Source organism: Anguilla rostrata, chromosome 4 (genome assembly GCF_018555375.3).
Source record: "Anguilla rostrata isolate EN2019 chromosome 4, ASM1855537v3, whole genome shotgun sequence".
Taxonomy (NCBI): Eukaryota; Metazoa; Chordata; class Actinopteri; order Anguilliformes; family Anguillidae; genus Anguilla; species Anguilla rostrata.
The window spans coordinates 9,462,161-9,484,850 of NC_057936.1; the positions used below are offsets into that span (position 1 = coordinate 9,462,161).

The window sequence follows — 22,690 nt, forward strand, 5'->3', positions numbered from 1 at the left end:
AATTATTGTTCATTTTATTAAATCAGGAAGTCCTTTCAATTTGCAATAGCCTATGTGTAAACAAGACGTATATTGTATGAAATGTTCTGGTTTTTGGGGAGGATCTCTCACTCACTGGAGAGTAGGCTACTGGGAGACAGTTTGTTTATAGGCTATATTGTTGGCACTGTTAAATTGTTCATTTTTTCACTGCAGCACGATGATAAAGAGGTCTTCCTAAGTTTCTAGTGGCGATGGGCCAAAAAATACAAATAAGTGAAATGGCAGCTGAGCCAGGTAGAAAAGTTTAAGTGGAAACGTTTTACAATGGTTCTCCTTCCAGGATTCTTTATCCCACTGCGCCTGCGTTGTGGCATTGTCGTTACTTTTGGGATTGGGATGACCAGCGACTGCCCTACCGAGTTTTAGAGTAGCTAGAAACGAAACGGGAAGAATATCCTCATTAGCCACTGCACTTGTTCAACATAGAGAACTTTCATTTTGCATGTTTGGGTTGCATAACTGTTGAAGAAGTCTAGGAGCATTCGCAGTATACAACCGTTCGCGAAATTGGCGGCACCTTCCCATATAAATGTTGTAGGAACTATTATTTTTATAGGCAAATTATTTTTGAAACAATTCTGTTTACGCATTCACGACAAACCGAGATGCCCCTTGGACTAAGGAAAAAGAAGAAGAAGTTGAGGGAGAGCTCGAATTTGGTAGAGGACGAGGACGGTGGGCTCGCTGCTGGCAGCTCAGCGACGTCCGCTGTACGTAGGACCGGGCTGCCAGCCCCGCCAGCCAATTTACGGCCAAAACTGGTTTTTCACGCGCAGCTCGCCCACGGTAGCCCCACTGGCAGGATCGAAGGCTTCTCAGATGTGGAGGAGCTTTACGCCAAAATAGCAGCTGCTTTCAACGTAAACCCATCAGAGGTAGAGCATGCAATTTTTTTGTAAAATAATTTAATGGATTGCTATTTGAAACATTATAAAAAATCTCGGTGTTGTATGATTTTACGTTTACTAGTGCAGTTTTCTACAGTTTCTACCGTTTTATTTTTGGATAAACTGATAACAAAATAAGATTTTATGTAAGGTGCGAACTGCTGAAATGTTTTTCGCTACCAAAATGATGTAGAAAACCCTGCCGTAATCCACCAACCGAGCTGATCTATCTTGACCTTTCCGTTCCTGAGAGACGGCAGAAAAAAGTTTTTTATTATGATTATTTCTTGATATAATACAAGTGTTTTGAATGACAAAAACATAAAGTGAAAATATATAGAACATTTTTATTTTTATTGGGGTCAGATTTCTATATGACACACTGGTTTTAGGAGGATATGAGAAATGGATTTCAGTTTATTACACATTCTTCTTAATCTATAAAGCTGGTCATTGCTACCACTGACCTCTGTACATTACTTCACATTTTCTGTTGGATGGGGATTCCAGCTCTGGCTGACATGCCTTTACAGCAGTAGTTTTCAAACTTGTTTTCGTTCCATCCACAATTGCAATCCCTGGATTTTAACAAACTGTTTATTTTTCTTAATGAAGCTTTTGTGTTTTGAGGGATTATTTATCTTATGTCAGAAATAGCTATTCATGCCACAAAGAATAAAAGTCCCATATTCATTAATATTGTTCTGCATTGCAAAGGATTGCATGAAGTGAGGTAAAATTTTTAATGATTTTTTTAACAGATCAGAGAATTAACAGATACCCTAGTCACTTAAATGCGACTTCTAAGAAAGTGTGAAGTGACAGGTCTGGAGGAGCACAAATCATACATGTGGTTAAAGTATGGCTGATGGGATTGCCTAAATGGGGGCAATCGAAGATGGCAGGGACAAATAACTTACAGATGTCAAGTGGTTTTTAAGATTATCTGCCAAACTGGAAGCAAATAATCCGCATGTTTAGCAGTAATGCTGTGTGTGCATGCCCCTGCATAACATGAGTGTGTGCTGTGCTGTGTGTGCATGCAGGTCTATTAGCACACTTGTAGCTGTCTCCGTGTCATTGTACGTTTCTGAGTGAGGACTATCAGGGTAATCAATGATGTCACACTGCTCTCTGCTCTCTGCTCACCACTGTCGACAGGCTACCTTAGATTCCCAGTAGCAGGCAGAGGAAATCCCCTACATCCTGCCTAGTGAGCACAGCCTATGTTTGTCCTGATAAGCACAGATGGCCCCAGTGCTCTCAGAAACGACATTGAAGTTCCTAATTACCCTGTAGTGCTTAGTGCTGGAGCCCTCACATTTTTTTGATCTGCCATTGACTTTCAGTTTGGCCTTATATAGATGACAGCCTTATATAGATGTGGGATATATGTTTAGCATTGTCCTGAAGCGGAAGAGCTCATGACAACTTTATCACTTATTAGAATATTATTTGTCAAATGAGATGTAATGCACAGAAGGAACTTTTTTTAAATGTAAATGTATCAGAACTTGACCCAGACAAAATGAATGTATGAGGCTAATAAAGAGATTTTTCAATCGAGCAGAAATCAGACCCTCCCAGACTGTGGCATGTGCAAGGAATTGCGAGCATTCCTGACATTTCTGTTATCAGATTGTTACCAGAGCAGTGGAGATCTCACTGAGTTGTACTTTCTGAGTCAGGTTTTTTATATGGTAGTTGATAATGATGGGGATATTAGACATTTTTATGATGGAATACATCCAACTTAACTTACTTAACATAACAATGTAAAATTGTAAAATTGTCATGATCAGTGAGGAACTTAATGGACATATAAATACTTGGAAAACTACATGTAAGCTTGAAAAAAAAAAAAAAAAACGCTGCAGAAACTTTGGAAGCATGCTTGTAAGTTTCTGCAGTGTTTTTTCCCCATTTCATTTCAATCTTATTTTCATTTCATTTCAAGCTTATTGGTGGTTTTCCGTGTATTTTTATGTTTATTAAACAATGCTTAGTCGCAGATCTGTGAGTATTTCAGACTTGTACATTTTGTCTTATAGTATGAGTACTTTGTTTAAGAATATGCATTGTGAACAGCGTTACATTCAACATAAACTTTGGCGGAACACATCGAGCTGCTCAGAAAAAAGTCATTAAAGTCTTAACATTCACATTATAAAGAAGAAGTGACTTTTTTTTAATCCCCTCCCACTCCCCTCTATTTCATGTTCTTTATCCACAATACTTCCCCTATTTTCCCCATGGGCTTTCCCATGGTGCCCACTAATAACCAATAACTGTGTTAGTTTGATCCGCCAAAGGCTTTTCCAAGAGCAAATTAGATAAATTCTAAGAAAGCTGTTTTAGCCAACCTGTTTATACCACTGTGCTGCCTGAAATGCTGCCGCATGCAGACGAAAATGCTTCGAAAGGTTCAGCACATAATGCATTGCTATCTCAATACTGCATTCGAGAAAATCATTGTTTTAATATTATAACAACTTGTTGATTTTTTTAAATAAAAGGTATTTGCAGTGGCATTCAAATGTTGGCAGCTTTGGGTTCACTTTTGTAAAAAAACAAAAACAAAAAAAAACATAGTAAATGGAAATACTTTCTATGAGCAAAACTAACATCCAGATCCCTAAAAAATCTAATTGGTCAAACAATAAACTTTACTGAAAGTAAGACAGAGTGACTGAAGTTCTACCGTGAATGAAAAGCTTTGTTTGAACAGATCCCTCAGGTTATAGCTGTGGTTGTTTCCTAACTGAAGAGCTGCTTGTGTATCAGGACAAGTGAGATGAGAGTCAATAAGAAGAGAGTGTTACCAGGATGTGCAGAATGTATACAATGGGTTTCTGTTATTCCTCACGGTTGAGGTAGGCTACATGAAGAGAACATCCTGTGTGAATAGGAGAATGCTAACAGTATGCATCTGCTGTGATTCCTTTCTGCTCCAGACAAAAGTGCTGAAGTTCGCTTCCAGCAAAGCACTATGGTAAGAGTGGGAACTGAGAGGAGTATTTGACCCCCGTGCCTTCCACTGCACTCCCCTCCTCCCCCCCCCCCCCCAAAAATAAAAACCTGGTCCTTTCACATGCTTTGGTAACCAGGGCCAACTCTCCTGTACGTCAGCCAATGTGTGTGTAGCGTTCCTGACTTGCAGTCAAAAGCGGCGAGGACTTATCCGGTTTGCCATTCCAGCCTTTTCAATTTAGCTGCGTGTGCACAAGGCCTTGCAACCACTCTCGCATTGTTCAAGGACAAACACGTACATTTGACATGAAACAAACTGTACGGTCATGTGCATAAACCATCACTGGGGATTGGGCTCTTCCAGGTATTTGAGACAACAAATTCCAGAAAAGAATGCAACAGACTGAAGTGTTGCCCACTGGTGAATTTTCTGTACTGGCAGGCTGTATTTTACATTAATTTAAATTTACAATGTAGGTCCGAGTGTATTTTCATATTTGTTTTGTATGGTGTGACATACGTGGCATGACAGCCACAGTTGTTTCTTGTATGTTTACAAATCCGATTTTCAATGGAGGGTGCTTTATTTAGAGCTCTCTCTGGTCCCTCAGTGATGTAACATGGAAGAACTGACTCATGACTAGAAAGTTCCTCATGGTTTAAAGGCCTTCCGTCCAAGTATAAATTTGGTAGCAATGTATCATGTTCCTGCTGATCACATTTCACTGTCGTGCCAGGACAGCACAGGTGTGAAATTGGATTTCCTATCCGCCACTGTGGAAAAGGTCATTTTCACTCTAGATTTTTTTACAGCAACCATATTTGACAAACTGGAGACAATTTAAATCAATTAAAAAAAAAAAAATCTTTCATTGTTGTTTACAGTTTAATGCCAGTTTATTTTGGGATAGTATTAGGAGACACTGTGTCTATGGTGTGAGATAAGCAAAGGTTTCTCTGGTCGGTCGTTAGAGATGGGGTAAAATCATGTGGAATGTCTCCAGTTGCATAACGCTGGTTGAATAACACAATGTTGTGTGTGCTGTTCATGTCATCCATTTGTACTGGCAGTCTCTGAAATATACACTTGTGTAGCTGTGTAGCTGCGTTTGACCCCTGTATTTGAATACTGGATGAACTCTGCGTTGAAAACAAGCAGTAATACCAAGCTATGTCAGATTAAATTTAATTAAAAGTATATAAAGTACCTATAGGATTAGAGATATAAGGGTGTAGCACTCTTGATTGTTTATTTATTTGTTATTCCTCCTTTCGATACTAAGATTTACTTGTACAAGCAGTACATTTTTGTTTAATATAAGGTCATTTATATTAATAAGTGGGTGCTTGTGTTGTAATATGTTTGCAGACTATGGTGAATAGATTATTGTACAGTAATGTACTTCAAATTTGGCTTTCAATAAATAGTGACCTTCCATTTTGTTCTTGGACAGATCCTCTTCTGCACTCTGAACACTCACAACGTAGACATGGAGAGACTTCTTGGAGGACAGATAGGCCTAGAGGACTTCATCTTTGCCCATGTGAAAGGATTAAAGAAGGAGGTGGAGGTGTTCAAGTCTGAGGATGCACTGGGTCTCACCATTACTGACAATGGAGCTGGATATGCATTCATAAAGGTACACACAAATGCCATAAAAGCTAGCTTTATCTCGCAAAAACATAATAAAATGAACCAATTCTCCTGTTGAAGGCAGCAGCAACTCTAAACATAAAAGTAAAAAGGCCATATTTAATGATGAACAGGAACAGGTCCAAGTAATATAAATAATATATAGTTAATGGTTGTAGTTAATTTACACCTGCTAGATCACATTTAACAATAAGCAATAAAGGTGTCATTCATTTTTTTTGATTGAAAAATAAATAATTTCTATCTGTGAAAAATGAAAATGAATCACGATTTTCATGCAGTAGATTATTTATTGTTTTGAACTGACATTGTCAATTATTTTTCATCTTTATCTTATATTCAAACCACGTAGGCAAAAATAATAAAGCCAATCCAGATGATGAACAACAAACAAGAACCAAATTTGCACTGGCATAGTCACTGGTTATGAAATACATCTCTCAGAAGTATCATGCCTTTTTTACTAAAAGTTTAAACTGGTCAGTTTGATCCAAACTGAAAGCGAGGGTTAAAAAAATCTTCTTGGTTTACGCTACAGGGCGAGAAATGGCTCGATGGGCCCACCTCGTGGTTGTGAGATGTTAGTGGTGTAACACTTTAACGAAGACGGTGGGACAGCATGAACAAATTTAGAGACTTGAGAAAGCCCCGTTAGCCAGGCTCATCAGCCCAGTTTACAGAATAACCTATAATGTTCATTTCTGTAAATATTTTGACTTTGACTTGGATAAATTGGTTTGTGTTAGATATAGTTCTTGTAACCCTTACATTTCTCTGTTTTAACATCCACTCTGCCCTCACTCCTTGTGCATTTCCATTTTGCACCAGTAGGGATCATTGTCTACCATATTTTTATAATGGATAAATAAGGCTTCTCTTTCTTGGTCAGGTCAGATAGGATGCAGTGATATTATTTTACCAGATGGCTTAAATATTTTCTCTAAGGTTCTAAGCATCAATGTGATTTTTTTAATAGGAATGATTCTGGGCATGGATTTAAAATATTGTATCTGATATTTTTTATATGATTTCTTAAATTGTTCTATGACATTATTGCCTGGTTTCGCAGACACAGATTAAGCTTAGTCCTGGACTAAATTGAGATTTGTATGGCAAATCCTTTCAAAATTGAATTTAAGTATAGGAACAGAGGACATTACTGATACGTATTTTAATGAACATGACAGACGTGCCCTTTAAATTGCTAAGGTTAAACTCAAGTCTCTCATGTGGTAATGTTACATTCCATTGGTCCTAATTGGCAATTTTGTAAAATAATCAAATATTTTGTACAACCCTGTGGCCTTTGAAATGGATTCATTCAGGTTTAATAACAACAGGGGAAGGCAAATTCTCATTGCTTAGCTGTAATTGAGGGGCTGGACCAGGAACAGAATAACTACTGTGTGTGACACTGATCATTTTTTGTACATAGCCATGGGTCGTTTGCCTGACATCCCTCTGCCTGTGTCGCAGCGCATTAAGGAGGGCAGCCTGGCGGACCGCATAAAGGTCATCTGCGTCGGCGACCACGTAGAGTGCATCAACCAGAAGAACGTCGTGGGCATCAGGCACTACGAGGTGGCCCGTATGCTGAAGGAGCTACCCCAAAACCAGCGTTTCACACTCAAGCTAGTGGAGCCTATGAAGGCTTTCGGTGAGTGGACTGCAACTGCTGCTGATTGGCTGATCAGCAGCATCATGCTAAGCACCTGCCCACTGCACAGGAAGGTGTCAGGCACAGACAGCAATTGTAACTGATGCTCACGTACATCAAATGGGATATGACCTCAGTTATACCTGTGGAGTGAGGCTCAGTCGTGGGAATAATGAGGCTTTCAATGCATTCCAGGGATCCCTGTTAACGTCACATTTTAGACTATTGTTTTCTCGAAAATGTGCACCATTTTAAAGTTCACCATTAAAGCGCTGGTGTTTCTGTCAGTTTTAAGATACACCAGATTGATTTCCTCATTGTACTGTTAACTGTTGAGTCACTTTAAGTCCCCTTCAAACATCAGGAGTACAGCTCACATAGTATGCGTGGTGCCAATCACAAAGCAGTTACTGCAGAACTATATGAGATGGAGACATATTGTCACCTTTTCCATTCTCAAAAAAAGAATGCTATCTGCTGATTCCTGTGTGTTTGAGTTAAACTGCATATTCATTATTCATGATACCTTTCTTGAGTACACATCCTCTAAAACGAATTGTATTTTAAAGTGCACTCTTTCCATAGATCAATGCAATGAGTTTAATGGAGGGATTTAGACATTGTCTTATACAGTATGCTTTTAGGCTGTACCAATGAGTCATCACATTTGAGAAAGAGTACTCAGTAGTTTTGCTTCCTGATGTAAAGTCATGCAGTGATGAATTTAAATTATGCCATTATTTTAGGGCAGTATCAGCCTGTCATGATAGGATCGGGCTGGACTAGTTGCAATGAGTTATTCCTGTACTTGTGGTGCAATTTTACGATGGCTTCTCTTGCTAGACAACACAAGATCTTTGTCTTCTGCCTCTTCATCTTCCTGGTCTTAAAAAAAAAAACTACAGGCCAGCACTGTATATGCTGGGAGGAGGAGATTACAGGATCTATCAGCCTAGATTCTACGGTGTCCCTTCAGTACCAAAAGTCGAGCAAGCAGAAATAATATTTGAGCGCCTGCAATCCAGTCATGAGGACTCAGAACTGTATCGGCGGAGATTTTCTGTGCTCTCACTCAGATTTTTTCTGCTGTCACTCCAGACTTTGTCTGCTTAGCAGGTTAGTGGGCTGGCAGAGTTTTGAGTGAGAGCAGAAGAAATCCCCAGCGAAAGCAGAGAAAATCTGAGCACACAGACAAATCTTGTGACTGGATTATATGCGCTCAAATGTTATTTCTGCTCCTTCGACTTTTGGCACCAAAGTGAAAACATCTCGTTTCTGCCAGAAGACTTGTTGGAAATCCTTGAGCCAATCTGAAGTGCATGTATGGTATCAATAATGCCTGTCTTTTGGGGTAGCATTTGAACTTTTGTGTGAAATGGATCCTTTCAGCTTTGGCAGGATGTAAATAAAGCACAAAATATGAAGCAAGGGAAGCAGACCTCATGGTTGTGCAGTTTGGCATTCGCTTTACTTGAGCCTTGTTGTCCAAGTCTTTTTTTCTGCGGATCAAAAGAAAAAAGAAAAAAAAGAATTCAAATACAAATTAGAGTACAAAAAGACTTGTTTCTTTACTTTATCTGCCATTTCTTGTTGTGCACTTTTTCAGTATTATTATTAGTGAGTCTTTGTCCTTCCTTAGTGAGTCTTTATGTCCTTCACCCTCATATGTAGTTATTGTTCTTTTTTTCTCTGCATGCATGTTAAGTTGGGGGACCCAATGTGTGGGTCGATGCAATGTGTTTTTCCTGAGTGATTTTCATAGTTATAGTTATAGCTATTCTGAACCTGTCAGTCAGCATTACAGTCTATCAGTGGCAACTAAGATGTTACATGACATCCCCTTCCATTCACTGCTGCAGACTGCACTTCTGTATGTAGGAAGTGGAATAACTTGATCCTTGAACAGAAACAGAAGAGTCGTGACAGGAAGTGTCTGAAAGCGTAGAGAACACCTAATCGGGGAGATAAAGGGGGTGTCACTGACTGGAAGACAGTAATTGAACCAAAAAAAAATTGGTTTGAAGCATTAAGTTAAGCAGTAATACCCAGTAAAAAGCAGACATTACAGGTCATTTCTGTACCATGCCCAAACCACCCAGACTCTTTTGAGATGGACCATTCTTGCCCGTCTTTGTGGTCCCGAGGCAAAGAATGGGCAGCTGCTAGCCCTCAGTGTATTATCCTGCTGGTTTTCTCAGTGTTGTCCCCACAGGTCATTACCTGCTTAAGAGCTCTGCACTTTTCTGTCTGCAGGCTACTGTGGTGTGGATTGTTAAGAGGGTCCAGTAATAGGAACCCATCGTTTCGGAGCACAAAGTTCTCATTTAATGCTCGGAGATGACAAAGCGCAGGTGTCTCTGGAGAAAACAGTCTGTTCTGCTGGTTCTGCTGGCAGTTGCTGAGTCTTCTGGACCCATTGATGAAAGCGTGAGCCCTTCTGTTCCCTGTGCAAAGCCCAATGCGTGCTTTTCACAACATTTAACAAAAATGGCAATGCTTTATTATTTTTTTATGTACGTTATGCAAAGCCATAGCTATATTTCTGCCCGATAGATCACTTTTATTCATTGTCCTGTGTTTTCATCCTGATTTATAGAAGTACTTGAGCAAAGGTCAAAGGGCACAAAGCCTGATGGGGAGGACAAGATTGGCACTGGCAGAGGGACTCTGAGCCTGCCGGTAATAGACCATGCAACTGAGGAGGAAATCGTAAGTGCTTGAAAAAAATATAGTGATTGAGCATCAAAAAGAAAAAACCCACACATGCCTCTATTTGTACAGAAAGTTTTATACAATTGTTTGCAGTCAAAAAGTACATCACATATGCGCATTTGCATTTCCAAAAGAATACATTTGGCAATAAATTATAATAAAAACCAGTATATTGGCAAGCATGAATTTTGAATCCATACTTGCCAATAATTTATGGAGAATGTAATGAAAAATGTATAGGTCTAAAAATAGAAAATGTACATGTAACATCTGCCCTTTTATATATGATCATCTAGAATTACACAGAATTTGTTTCCTGACAAATGTTATTTAAACCCATTGAGACAAACAATCTTTAAGGTGATATATTAGCTTTCCATAGTCTGTGGTGTGAAATGAAGAACGGGAATTGATAGATCATTTGTATCAAGACTGTCTGATTTTGAGTTAAAACCAGATTTAGTCATAAATTGGTAATTTTACAACTTTATCAGAAAGGCCATTTTTGTGTTAAATGTTAAGATTGAAGTGTAATGAAGTAACTCTTTCAGCCAACAGAATTTGAAGAAAAGGCTGCCAAAAAAGTGGATAACCTCCTTGAGAACTACATGGGTATAAGAGATTGTGAACTAGGTGAGATAATTTTGGCGTATTTATCCATCACACAATCTAATGCTAAATATTCACTTATATCTGTACGTGCATCTAACATTAATCTTTCCGTCCTCATTCAATGTACTCATTAGGTGCATTAGCATGGATGTTATTTGTCAGATGTTTCGGTCGCAAATAACTAGTATTGTTTACCTACTACTTAATGTAGTCTGAGTATATATGGGGAACGGTTTGAATGTACATTCATCCAATAAAATGAAAATGGCCATTGCAGAAAGTTAGATTCACAGGGTTTGGGTTCACCATTCCGTTCCTTACCTGTAATGTCATGCCTTCTCTCTTATCGGTCTTCCTCTCGCTGTATACCCCCCACTGTCTCCCAATCTTCTCCCCCAGCTACCAATATGGTGGAGGTGGGAAAGGACAAGAGGAGCCCAGATGAGTTTGCCATGGCATTGGACGAAGCCCTAGGGGACCTTGCTTTCCCAGATGAGTTTGTCTTTGATGTGTGGGGCGCCATTCAAGATGCCAAAGGGGGACCCTTCTAACCCAGATGTCCATTGCGAAGAGAGAAAAAAAAAACAATTTATTATTGCTGATTGCACCTTTTTAAATAGCGTCAGTGCTGAACTTTCACTTCAGTAATCTTATTGCACGAAAGTATATGTAACTTACACATTTTTATACTGAATGTGAATGTGCTTGCTCCTCTGAGCTGTACAATCTCCCTCCAGTTGAAAATCAGGAGATTGTCAATCAAGGAGAAATATTTTGAGAGGGAAGTATTTTTATTTTTACAAACTGCTTCAGTTTCTCTGAATGTTTCTGATTGACTGGTCTCTCTCCTTCACTATCTGGAGCCCATACACATACAATATGGGAACATATTATAGGGAAATTGTTCATAATGGAAAATAGGGTGTTCCTGGTATATGTGTAACTGAAACACTGGGTCTTTAGTCAATGGTTTTGTGTGACCCAATATAGTCAGTTCCAGGTGTCATACACTTACCATAGTAAAATGCAATGCAATTTTTAAAATAATTCAACTGACATTCTTTTTTAAGATAATTCCTGTACACATTGCTGGAATTTCCATGATAGAATCCTTATATTTTCACCCTCTAATTTATTTATCTGTAATTGCTATTGATGTATTAAAGAGAGAATATTTTATAATATATTTAGCTGTATAATAAATTAAGGAAGTCAAAATAATCTTTTGGCTTCTAGTTTTGTTTCTTTCTGCCTCTTTTCTGCTCTCCATATGAAAAATATGACATTTATTGCAATGACAGTGCTAGTGAACACATTAAATCAAGAAACATTTTATCTGCGAACAAAACGGTATCTTCAAACTGATGTTACCAGTTTTATGACTTATCCACTTACATAGTTTAAATTAATATCAGATAGAACTTTGAACTCGAGGAAATGTGTAATGTGGAATCGAATTTCCTCAGTCAAGGTTAGAGATGGCTTTTGTAGTAGCTGCTGTGAGTGACTAGTGTTGTAGCTTGTCTTTTCTTTTGTAATTATTTTTAGAGGGATACCACTCAATGTCTTTGGAATGATTAGCCAAGTAATCCAAATCAGTAAATATGGCATTGCTAGGTGTTGGGTTTGTCTTCACTCTTGCAGGTCTTTATATATCATTAGCAATCATCATCATCATCACTCACTTTTGTCAATAAACAAAATCAGTTACATTTCCAACAGTTACTATTGTGAACTAGAACTATGACAAAAACTAGTTGTGAAGAAACATTATTGTAAACTGATGTGTAAATTTAAAAAAAGTTTTTGAAATGATTAAAACTTAATAAACATAAAAAAGTAGTGAAAAATTCAAGGCTATACAGTTTGGTTAGTTAATGTAGTTAATAATATAAATATGACAAAATCAGTATAACTGCTTTGTTAAACATTTTGTTGCTAATGAGGTCTGTAATTACTTAAGTGACTTTGCATAAATAGTAATCCATTCTAAACAGAAGCACTTTATGTGTATAATCCCTTTACGCATGTTTCCAAGCACACATAGATTTTGATCGTACCAAAGAACACATTCAGTGAAAAATAAAAAATATGATGGGTGCCAAAATGTTAATGGAAACATTTGTAAGTAAAGTTAATGATCCAATCTGATCATCGGCATATTTCCTGAATGAGGCCTATTGTCCATTTTGAATGAAACATTGCCCATTTTATGGTTTAAGTGCTTCAGAATGACGCTTAAAATACAACTATTGATTAAGTCTTCTTTTCGTCAATCAATTATCCTGAAGCATGACTTATTCATAAGTAGTTCCTGTCTGCCTGTGATTTTCCAAAAAGGTCATAACAAAGGTTTATGTATGAAAGGGAAACTACTAATATACAGTATGTTGAAACTATAGTAAGAATGAATTATGAATTATTCCTGGTGGGGGGGGGGGGGGGGGGTAACTGTAGCTGCAGCGGGCTAGCGGCCGGAAGACCCCCTGGACAGGTTGCCAATCCATCGCAGGGCCCACACACCATTCACTCATACCTTCATACCTATGGGAAATTTAGTGTCTCCAATTAGCCTACTGGATGTCTTTTGGACTGTGGGAGGAAACCTGGTAGCAGCCCACGTGGACATGGGGAGAAAATGCAAACTCCATTCAGAAAGACAGTGCTATTCACTGGACCACTGCCACCCATTGAGAAATTTACATTTAAAAAAATGTAGATATGCCATATCAGTTTTTGGCAGTATAGATTTATAATATCACAGCAATCCTAAGAAATAATTGTTTTATATTGTATATTTGTATTTTGAAATGTAGTTCCTATGGCCTCCTTTTTGTTTACAAACTGATGTAATACTGTAATGTGAGACCTTAATCACAGCTAATCTTCCCTTAAAGAATAGCTAATAAGCCTGTGATATGTTTATACAAATCAAACCTGGGAATGTGTTGTGTTTGCTTTATCTATGTGAAACATATTGGTTGTAATTTCTGCTAAAGCTGTATTAGAACAGACATTATATGTTGTAATGAAAACAAACCCAATTTTGTTGTATGAGTTTCACAACAGATGGAGCACAGACCATACATACAAAATATAGGACACTGTGGTGAATATGTTATTCTTTGCTAGATTCCACCTTCAATCTTCTTCAAAGTTACTTACCACTCATTTTGCATCATCTGTAAAAGGAGGCGATTAAGCCTTGTGTCTCATATTCAAAAAGGATCAGCTCTTCAATAATTCACCAGCTGTGCTGGAGAGATGTTCATTTCAGATCCCACAGCTCTTGGCCAGGTGGTTTCAGGATAGCCATATATTCACTTGACCCAGGGTGCAAGGTGACTGCTGTTCTTTTTGTGGACTGATGCACTTTGTTGGTGCATCTGGATTTGAGGGATTGCTTGGAATGCAATATTAGGTCTACATGAAAACTATGCTATTGTTCTGCAGGCACAGACCCAGGCACAGACAAATTATGGCACTGGAACTCACATGTTTACCACATCTTACAAATCTCTTCTCCCAAATCTATGTGTTAAACATTCATTTCCTTTATTGACATAGGTGCGTGTGCTGGTACGAGTCAAATGGGACGCAGTGAGTTTGGCCAGAGTGCGTCCACGCCAGCAAGGTGCACGTTCATGAAAGTAACTGCTCGTTCCAGTCAAGAATTGTAGCCCTTTCTAGGGTAGGGCAAGTCAATCAAGTTCTGATGAGAAGCGATTCAGGCGAAACAGATCAAATAGGCTACTAATTATCCGAACAGAAACTTTAGTAAAATAATCGAATGATGTCATAGAACGCTACTGACTAACCTCCAGTCTATCGTTTCATCCTTTCGCTGTCCGTGCAGTTCAAGCCGAGGACGCACTGCCTATTTCAAAATGCAGGCGAATAGCCTACCCGACTTCAGCTCCAGCTTGAAAGCACAAGTACCCTAAAGTCTTGGCTACATCAGTACTTTCTTTTGGTTTCAAAACTATTAAAACATTATTTGGCTATTAACATGTTCTGTAAATTTTTAAAACAACTTGGTAAATTGGAAGTTAGATATTTTTGTAAAGTGCCTGGTATACAGCAGCACTGAATATTCGCGGTTCCTCAATTTCTATGATTTCGTTTTTGTGTACTGCTTTTTTAATCGCTAATGAAATCCAAGCCTCGATGTGATCTACCATAAAAAGTCTAAATCAAGTCTGCGCAGTCATCACCCGGTCTGTGGATATCATTTCGCTCTGTGTCAGTCACTCTCGAAAACACGGTAATTAGTGGACCACCTCAACTCAGCGAGACAGCAGCTTGCTCGAGAAAAGTGAAAAGATATCAGAAACATATCGGCTGGAGATCAGAAAAAAAAGGTATGCCAATTTGTTATAGATAGATTTGTGGATTTACTAGACTTAGACTAAAAAATGTCATTCTTTTTAATTTGATAAACTGCAGGTCTTGAAATTGATTAAATGTAACCTGTTTAAAAATAAAGTGGCGCATATTATTGTATCTTTTATTTTCTCGATTTTTGTCTCTTAGAAATCTGTATATAAATTATGTTTTGTAATAAGGTAAGGTATTAATCGCAAGTGGCGAGTGCATATTGTAGAATGTTGTATTGTTTATCATTATGATATATGATATATATATTCATATATGTGAATGTGTCTACGGATTGTTTGAACAGCGCCTCTCAACAATGTAGTAGCTATAGAGATTATTATATGTCAGAATGAAGAATAAAATATGTTGAGACAGATTTTACCATTTCATCTTCCCTTTTAACTGAAATTCATTCTCTTAGTTTATCATTCTGAAAGTCCTCTTACCGTTCATGGAGCTGTACAGTACTGCCCAGGTAAGCCTTAATGGATCTAATCTTCTTATCACAACAACAGTTTAAAGTGCAATAAAGAAACGGTAAAATAGAACGTTTTAAATGGGCAGATCGTAGGTGATCAATGGCTACCCAGTCATGTGATTAGCTTTCTAGTTTTCCTTGGTCCCATTGCTGTAACATCCTTGATTTTGACTGTAAATGACCAACTGGAACTGCACTCAGACACAGAAGCCCTGTCCCACTGGTGAAAGATCCGTAATATTGGCTGAGAATCAACCACTGGCAGTGCACTCACGGCAGGACGGAAGCCTTATTCTTGATGCGTATCTTACTCTTACACTCCCCCTTTTCATTCCTACTCTTGAGTCATATGGGTTTAAATGTTTTGAATTTTTTTCTGTAGACTCTTAAGAATATTTTGTCTGGCAGTGAGTCATCTGGTGTGGATTTTGCGCACATGAAGGTTGCTCCTCTTACACAATTTGCTTCTTTTGCAGCCTGCCCCGGTTATGTCCAGCAACACAACCTCCATGACAGGGTGCAGGGTCATGGACCGTACCTTCAACACCACCTTAACCCAGGTGGAGCTGTCTGTCACAGCCTCTGTGGTCTCCATGACCGTGGGAATCCTGTCCAACACACTGGCCCTGTTCATCCTGGTGAAGGCTTACCGCCGTTTCCGCCTCAAGTCCAAGGCCTCATTCCTGCTCTTCGCCAGTGGGTTGGTGGTAACGGACCTCCTGGGGCATCTCATCAATGGCTCCTTGGTACTGTACGTTTACAGATCCCACAAGGACTGGACAGTCTTCGACCCCCAGCACATTCTGTGTGGGTTCTTTGGGGCCTCGATGGTGTTCTTTGGCCTGAGCCCAGTGCTGCTGGGCAGTGTCATGGCAGTAGAGCGGTGCATTGGGGTCACCTGCCCGCTCTTTCACTCCACCGCCCTCACCTCCCATCACATGAAGAAGCTTCTGGGTCTCACGTGGCTCCTGGCTCTCCTTGTGGCCACCCTACCCATCCTAGCCCGCCGGCCCTACCAGATCCAGCACTCCCGGAGCTGGTGCTTCTTCCCCCTGGGGGAAGCCTGCGACTGGCTGGACCTCTTCTTCCCTCTGCTGTTCTCTGTGCTGGGCCTGCTGGCACTCTTCACGTCCATCTTATGCAACACAGTGACTGGCGTCGTCCTCCTGCGGTCCAAGCTCCGCAGAGACCGGCACTGCAAGGGAACCTCCCACCACTTCGAGATGATCTGCCAGCTCCTTGCCATCATGTCCGTGTCCTGCGTGTGCTGGGGCCCTTTTCTGGTAAGGATTCCTTTCTGGCTCCACGCATCCTTATCTCTGGTATGCGCACAAATCGGCAATGAGCGATTTACTTTTGCTTTGCTTCATTTCTAGCAGTGCTATTTGCCTTCCGTTTCTTACCGTTTGGGAGTGGAATCAGATTTGGCTCCCACAATGAACAATCTGGCCTTCAATTCAGAAAACGAAGCAGTAAGACGTTAAAACAGTATTGTAAACAGTATTTCAAGCTATGCTTCTAATCCTTAAAAGGAATCTGCTGCTATACTTGGTTTTTGTGGTGCTGCTCTTATGTTATTTAGCCTTTGTGCTAAATGAATGGCATGCATAGAACTAACTGTTTGCTTTCCTTCTGGAAGGACAGCATGGTATTGCCTTTTAATAACATGCCAAGGTTCCCTGGCAATGGCGGTACCACTAAAGCAAATTAAAATCAAACAACACAGTTGACACATACACATAGTGAGTTCATTTCCCACACTCTCTCCACTCTTACTCCCAATTTTGGGAGTAAGCAAAATTTGAGCATTTTCTCCTGAAAACAGTTCTATTTAATATATTTAAGAATGAAGAAATAATGTAAAAATACAGTAAAATGAATGCTGTTAATTTATGTTTTTTATGCATAGACTTTTAATGCATAGTTTTTCCAGTGATAAAAATATTATTCAAGACCATTCTGCCAAAGTAAACTGTATAGGATTGGTCCTAATGAGTTTCTGTTATAAGAGAGAAAAAACAGTTCTTTTTAGAAGGACCATTATTATGTATTATTTTATATATTCCTACATTTGATTGTATTCCAAAATGTGTCTTAAAACTATATAAAAAAAACTATATAAAATAATAAAAACATTCATATTCAACCAGTACTTCATGTTGAAGGAGGAGGATCGTTGTACTCACAGAAAAATAGCAGGTCAGTTTTGTTTCTAATAGTCTGTTTTGTCAAAGCCTGGAAACAGTCTATGCATTTTATGTTCCTGCCTTTTAGGGAGTTAAAATACTTTACTGTTTTAATTTTCTTTTAGTACATGAAATCAACGAGCTTGCGCCATGATTTGTTAGTATAGCCAGAAACTGGTTTTGTGTGGTAGAAGAACTAGGAGGCAAAGCAGATGTGTGCATACTGTAGCTGGTCACGATTAAATATTTTTATTCACCACTTAATCCATAATTAATACACTGCCATTGCTCAGCAACAAGCTGTGCTGCTCAGTCAGGTGCCCACATCTGCTTGCTGAAGCTGCACAGTAAGTCTTTTCCTCCAGGTCCTATCTGTGCAAGCTCAGCCTGGGAACTGTGAAATGAAGCGATATGTTACCTAACATATTTTGGGATAGAGCGCATGCTTGTCTGCATTCGCCTACAACAGGCCCTTCCAAATTAGGAGAATTCACGGGATGCAGTCTGGAGAAAATTCTGAATCTTAATCCTGATAGGTTTAGATATTTGGAATGCACCTTATGATTCATATTAGAAGTCTATACAGGTTTTCCATCCACAGACACACGAATACTAGATATATTTCTGTTAAATGACCTGAAATAAACAGTTTCTGGTTTATATGGTAATAAAATAAAATGTTATATAACATGCACTGATGCGTTACATGTTTGCGGTCTGTTGTGGAAAAAAAATGAGGCATTATTGAGGCGGGGGTCCATAGCCAAATTGTGGTCATTTTAGGTTCCTTAAAAACATTTGGAAACCTCTGTTGTACAGTACGACGGCAAAAATGGCACACCCATCTGTTCCTTCCTCTCAGGTCACAATCATTCTACGGAGCACGCGGGACCACGACCAGCACACCGAAATGAGGATGCTGCTGGCGGTAAGGATGGCCACCTGGAACCAAATCTTGGACCCCTGGGTCTACATCCTCCTGCGGAAGGCGGTACTCAAGAAGCTGTTCTCGGTGGCCGCAAACCTCTGCAGTCCACCATTTCGGGCCCTCTACAGGTGGAACTGCAGCACCCTTAAGGGCTCTATGCACACCACGGCCTCTCTCAACAGGCCCACCTGCTTCAGCACAGAAAGTCACAACGTGCCCGACAGCACTGGCAGAGCCACATCCCACACCTGAGCTTGAGGGAGCAGTCAAAACCAAGGCCCAGATGTGAGGAGTGCGAGACCATGAAGTAGCAGACAAAATGAGCGCAGCTTTTACTCATCATCGCCACAATCTGCTATGAGTGGAGATTGGAACATGCGGCGGATAAATGACCATTTCTGTGTTTAAACAGAATGAGTGGCTTATGGTTGTTCTGAGTAAACTAGGCTGCAGTGAGAAAAAATAGTCACAGTGTGAATAACTGATGAAGGCCCTGCATGTTTGATGTGGTCAAGCTGTGTACAACAGTCAAATGGTGTAGATATGTTACCCCGGTTTTCCTCTTAAAGGCCTTCAAACACAAGAGAAAGCTTCCCTTTAATGTACTTTTCTGAGTTTATCATGATGGTATGACCAATGGATGGACTGGACAGTCCTTTGATTTTGTGAAAATGTCGTTTGAAGGTTGGTTTTTTAAGCCATTCAGTGTCACGGCTCAGCAAAGGAGAGATTGTACATGTGACCACGCTGAACTTCTATAGAAGACAATGAATCACTGCAGTTATTCAATAAGTTAGTTTGCAACCTAGAAATTCCCTCTTGACTGGTGTCCTTCAAGTGATGGAATTTGCTGTGACATTCTCAGAATCGGTTCTGGCAATGTACTGCCCTGTTCATTACTGTGTGTGCTCAACACAAAGAGAGATCAGTTACAGAATGAGTTCCATGGTCTTGTTACCTTTCAGCTGGTCTAGAGGGTGAATTATCTCCATCGTTCTCGGAAGTTGTTTACTGGGCCTCCAAGGCTACAGTCAGATAAACCTTTTGGCATGTTTTGGACCAAGGACATGATTAAGCTTACTAAATAACATGTCAGCATGCACAGTTGAAGAATTCTGTAAATAGCCCATTTTTGTTCAAAACCCATTTTTGCACATCTTTTAAAAAAATGATTGTTTACCATTCTGACAAACTAATCTTCTCCAATTTTGTTGAGAGCACATTTTTTGACAAGCAAATGGGAAGAGGTTCCTAATTTGCTTTTGTAAAAGGTCCCTGACCCTAAAGGCTGCAGTAAACTTCATGTAGCTCAACATGCCATGATCCAAACAAAAAAGGCACTCTCATGTCAGCCCGCTTTATCTGATTATAATGGCATCATTGCCATTGTGTCTAAAATCATATAGCACCGTACCCCCTTACAAAAAAAAAGGAGAACTGTAAGCTACAATACACAGTAGACCCACTGGTCTGACGTATTATTAAGTAAGTATATTATTCAAGTAGTAGGCCTATCATATGGAATAATGAGTCATCCTAGCACCGATACATACATTTTCATAGCTACTACATAAGAAAACTGAAGTGAGCCTCAGCCATGTTTTTGGGGTAATGAAACTGACTGTAAAGTCATTATTGAGAAATCACTGAAAATGCCCACCACAAATAAAAAAGAAAAAAGTATGCTATCGATCGGCAGCTATCGGGGGCCCCCTAGTGGTCGGGGGCCCGTTTAACTTGAAACGGGTGAAACATGGGTAGGCAAACCCATGTATTAAAATATATATATATATATATATATTATATTATATATATATATATCAAAGCAGTAGAATGCAATGTATAATAGAAGATGCAGAGCAAAGACTTCTCCATTATAATATGCCTTGTTTTGTTCTTCAAATGGTTTTACTGGGTAAATCTTGTCTGATATCGCTGAACAGCTTCCTCTTTGTCTGGTCTCTGTAGCATGGCAATGCTCACTGGTAGGACAGGCTGTTGCAGATGTCCAACTGGATCTTTGTAGATTATGGCTGGGTCTTCCCGGCATTGTTTTACATTCAGTATAAACCTCTATCTGAAGTGTGATGTCCTTGGTTCATTCACCTTTTTCACCACATGCGGTTTCAATCTCTTACTGCATTCTTTTTTTAATCGTTTCACTAAGCACCAACTGATTGTACATGCTATGTTAACATTACATATTCAAACCAAATGTAGGCTAATAGAATAATGGAAAAATATATTTTTTTGGGTGCAGTTCCCCTTTAAGGCACCATCAGCCCAGCTTGTTGCTATTATTTTTTCTTTCGGTAGTACTTTATCATGGTAAACTGATTTCATTATGTAGTTTGACTATTTTTGTGTACCACTTACTATGGTCACATTTCTGTGGCTGTTTGTGGAACTATTGTGGACAGTTTCCTGGTTAAACAGTGCCGATTCATGATTATTAGTATTAATATACGGACGATTCAGTCACGGTTCCTTTCTAAGTCAACAGGGATCACTGCTCTTTGTGAGAAACCCTTTTCAAACTGTACTGTAAATATGGTGTGCTAACAATGTTAGGAACACAGCCGCCTTGAGGCCTACAGCGCAATTTAAAATTTGTATCACTTACCCTGGATAAGCTAAGAAATAAAGGTACTGAATTATACATCTTTACACAATGCTATAATCAATCTACTCTTCTCTTCTTTATTAATGTTTACATTTAGTCTAACAGTTTGTCCTTTGTGCCCTGGGAGGCTTTGATGTTGAGCTACACTGTATATATAATTTATTTTTAAGTGATGAAACACAGGAGGCTGTTGTATAACATGAGTATTAGGACCAGAGGTTGTTTTCAATGTAATGTTAATTTTATTCATGAAATATACTGCAGTTTATGTTTTTTGCCTTATCAAGTTCATAAAATTGATTAAGATAAGTTTTCAGAATGTAGTCTTTAAAGGTATTTCAAAAGTATACAACAAAATAAAGGAAACGCCTAACACTATAGGAATATCAAGTAAATAATAAAGAGTAGGGCCAATTGTCTCCTTCAGTTTGGCTTCAGTCCTAGAATGCTGCCATGAAGTTTTGCTTTAAATTCAGCCATCTTCTGTCATTCACAAGCATCACCAGTAGATGTAGCCATTGCCCTATTTAATAATAATAATAGCAAGCTCTCCCGTTGTCTAGTGGTATCATTTTTGCATTACTATACTATTAAAAATGCAGGTAGAGTATTAGTTCAAATGGGTCACATGGAAGGTAATGCCAATGACATATTCAAGAATTGAATTCTTTTAATGCCATTTCAAGGAAGACTATACATGACAACGTTTTTGGTGGTACTGTTTATTTTTAATAAACTGACGACACAAAATTAACGAGGAAAACAGTGTAACTGCTTCAGGTCACAACCTAAACTGATGATCATTCTATTTACTTTTTTCTGTCTGTTACAAGCAGCACATGAACTACAGCCCTCTTAGTGGAACCAGGAAAACCCAAATGACCTTTAAACTAAAAAAAAAAAAAAAAACCCTCCAAAATCATGGCCATGTTAAAAGAATAAAGACATATTTGGATGTTGGGAAAAATACACCATCGAGGGAAAGTAAAATCTGTGCAACACCTTCCCTCAAATATAATTTGGTGGATAAAGCAAGGAACCAGAGGGTACCTACCACATGGTGCCTTTTCTGTACACAGTACTGGAAGAAGTGGCTTCAGCATTCTTTGGGTATTGCTGCCATTGTCATACTATCAGGTGCATGGTTGGAGGTTTTAGGTGTGGCAAATTACTTCAGAGGAGAGAGATTAATGTCAGAAAAGTACACAGCCTTGCACAGAGTGGAGCCGTGACCTGATGAGCACAGCCAAGGGGGCCGATAAGGGCTCTAGCGTTGGAGGATTGTGGGGCAGTAACACTAACGCTGTGTAGTAGCTCTTTTCCAAATGTTAAAAAAGGAAAAAAATCCAACAATCAGACAAACCTGCAAGCACATAAAATGAGCTGGAAAGGAAGCGATCAGACTCACATGGGTTGAGCAGAAGTCATTGCAACCTTTTTTTTGGAGGGGGGGGGGTTGTTCACATGTATATCCCCTGGGTATATGCATTTAATTGCAGTTAATGAGTTAAGGAAAGCAACCCACTTAACCAAATATTCATAGTCTCATTCCTGAACTTCCATC

The 22,690-nt window shown here is 39.2% G+C and overlaps 3 protein-coding genes across 3 annotated transcripts in view; all 3 read left to right on the forward strand.

Annotated features, from left to right (window-relative positions):
- LOC135252455 (adenylate kinase isoenzyme 5-like) overlaps window positions 1–12,038 on the forward strand; it is an 84,555-nt gene extending 72,517 nt beyond the window's left edge. The window contains exon 15 of the transcript XR_010329415.1: window positions 12,029–12,038. The gene's annotated coding sequence lies outside the window, so the exon portion shown is untranslated. The remainder of the gene's footprint in view (window positions 1–12,028) is intronic.
- LOC135252457 (PDZ domain-containing protein GIPC1-like) lies at window positions 40–11,777 on the forward strand. The gene is made up of 6 exons (XM_064330523.1): window positions 40–917; window positions 5,354–5,539; window positions 7,030–7,210; window positions 9,807–9,919; window positions 10,474–10,555; window positions 10,934–11,777. Exons 1-6 carry the CDS (start codon window positions 648–650, stop codon window positions 11,083–11,085), a joined length of 984 nt encoding a protein of 327 aa, XP_064186593.1. The 5' UTR covers window positions 40–647; the 3' UTR covers window positions 11,086–11,777.
- Window positions 12,039–15,481: 3,443 nt separating the features above from the next.
- On the forward strand, window positions 15,482–19,650 carry LOC135252458 (prostaglandin F2-alpha receptor-like). Its single transcript, XM_064330524.1, has 2 exons — window positions 15,482–16,672; window positions 18,438–19,650. The coding sequence occupies exons 1-2, from the start codon at window positions 15,878–15,880 to the stop codon at window positions 18,753–18,755; spliced, it is 1,113 nt and encodes a 370-aa protein (XP_064186594.1). The 5' UTR covers window positions 15,482–15,877; the 3' UTR covers window positions 18,756–19,650.
- Window positions 19,651–22,690: the final 3,040 nt, after the last annotated feature.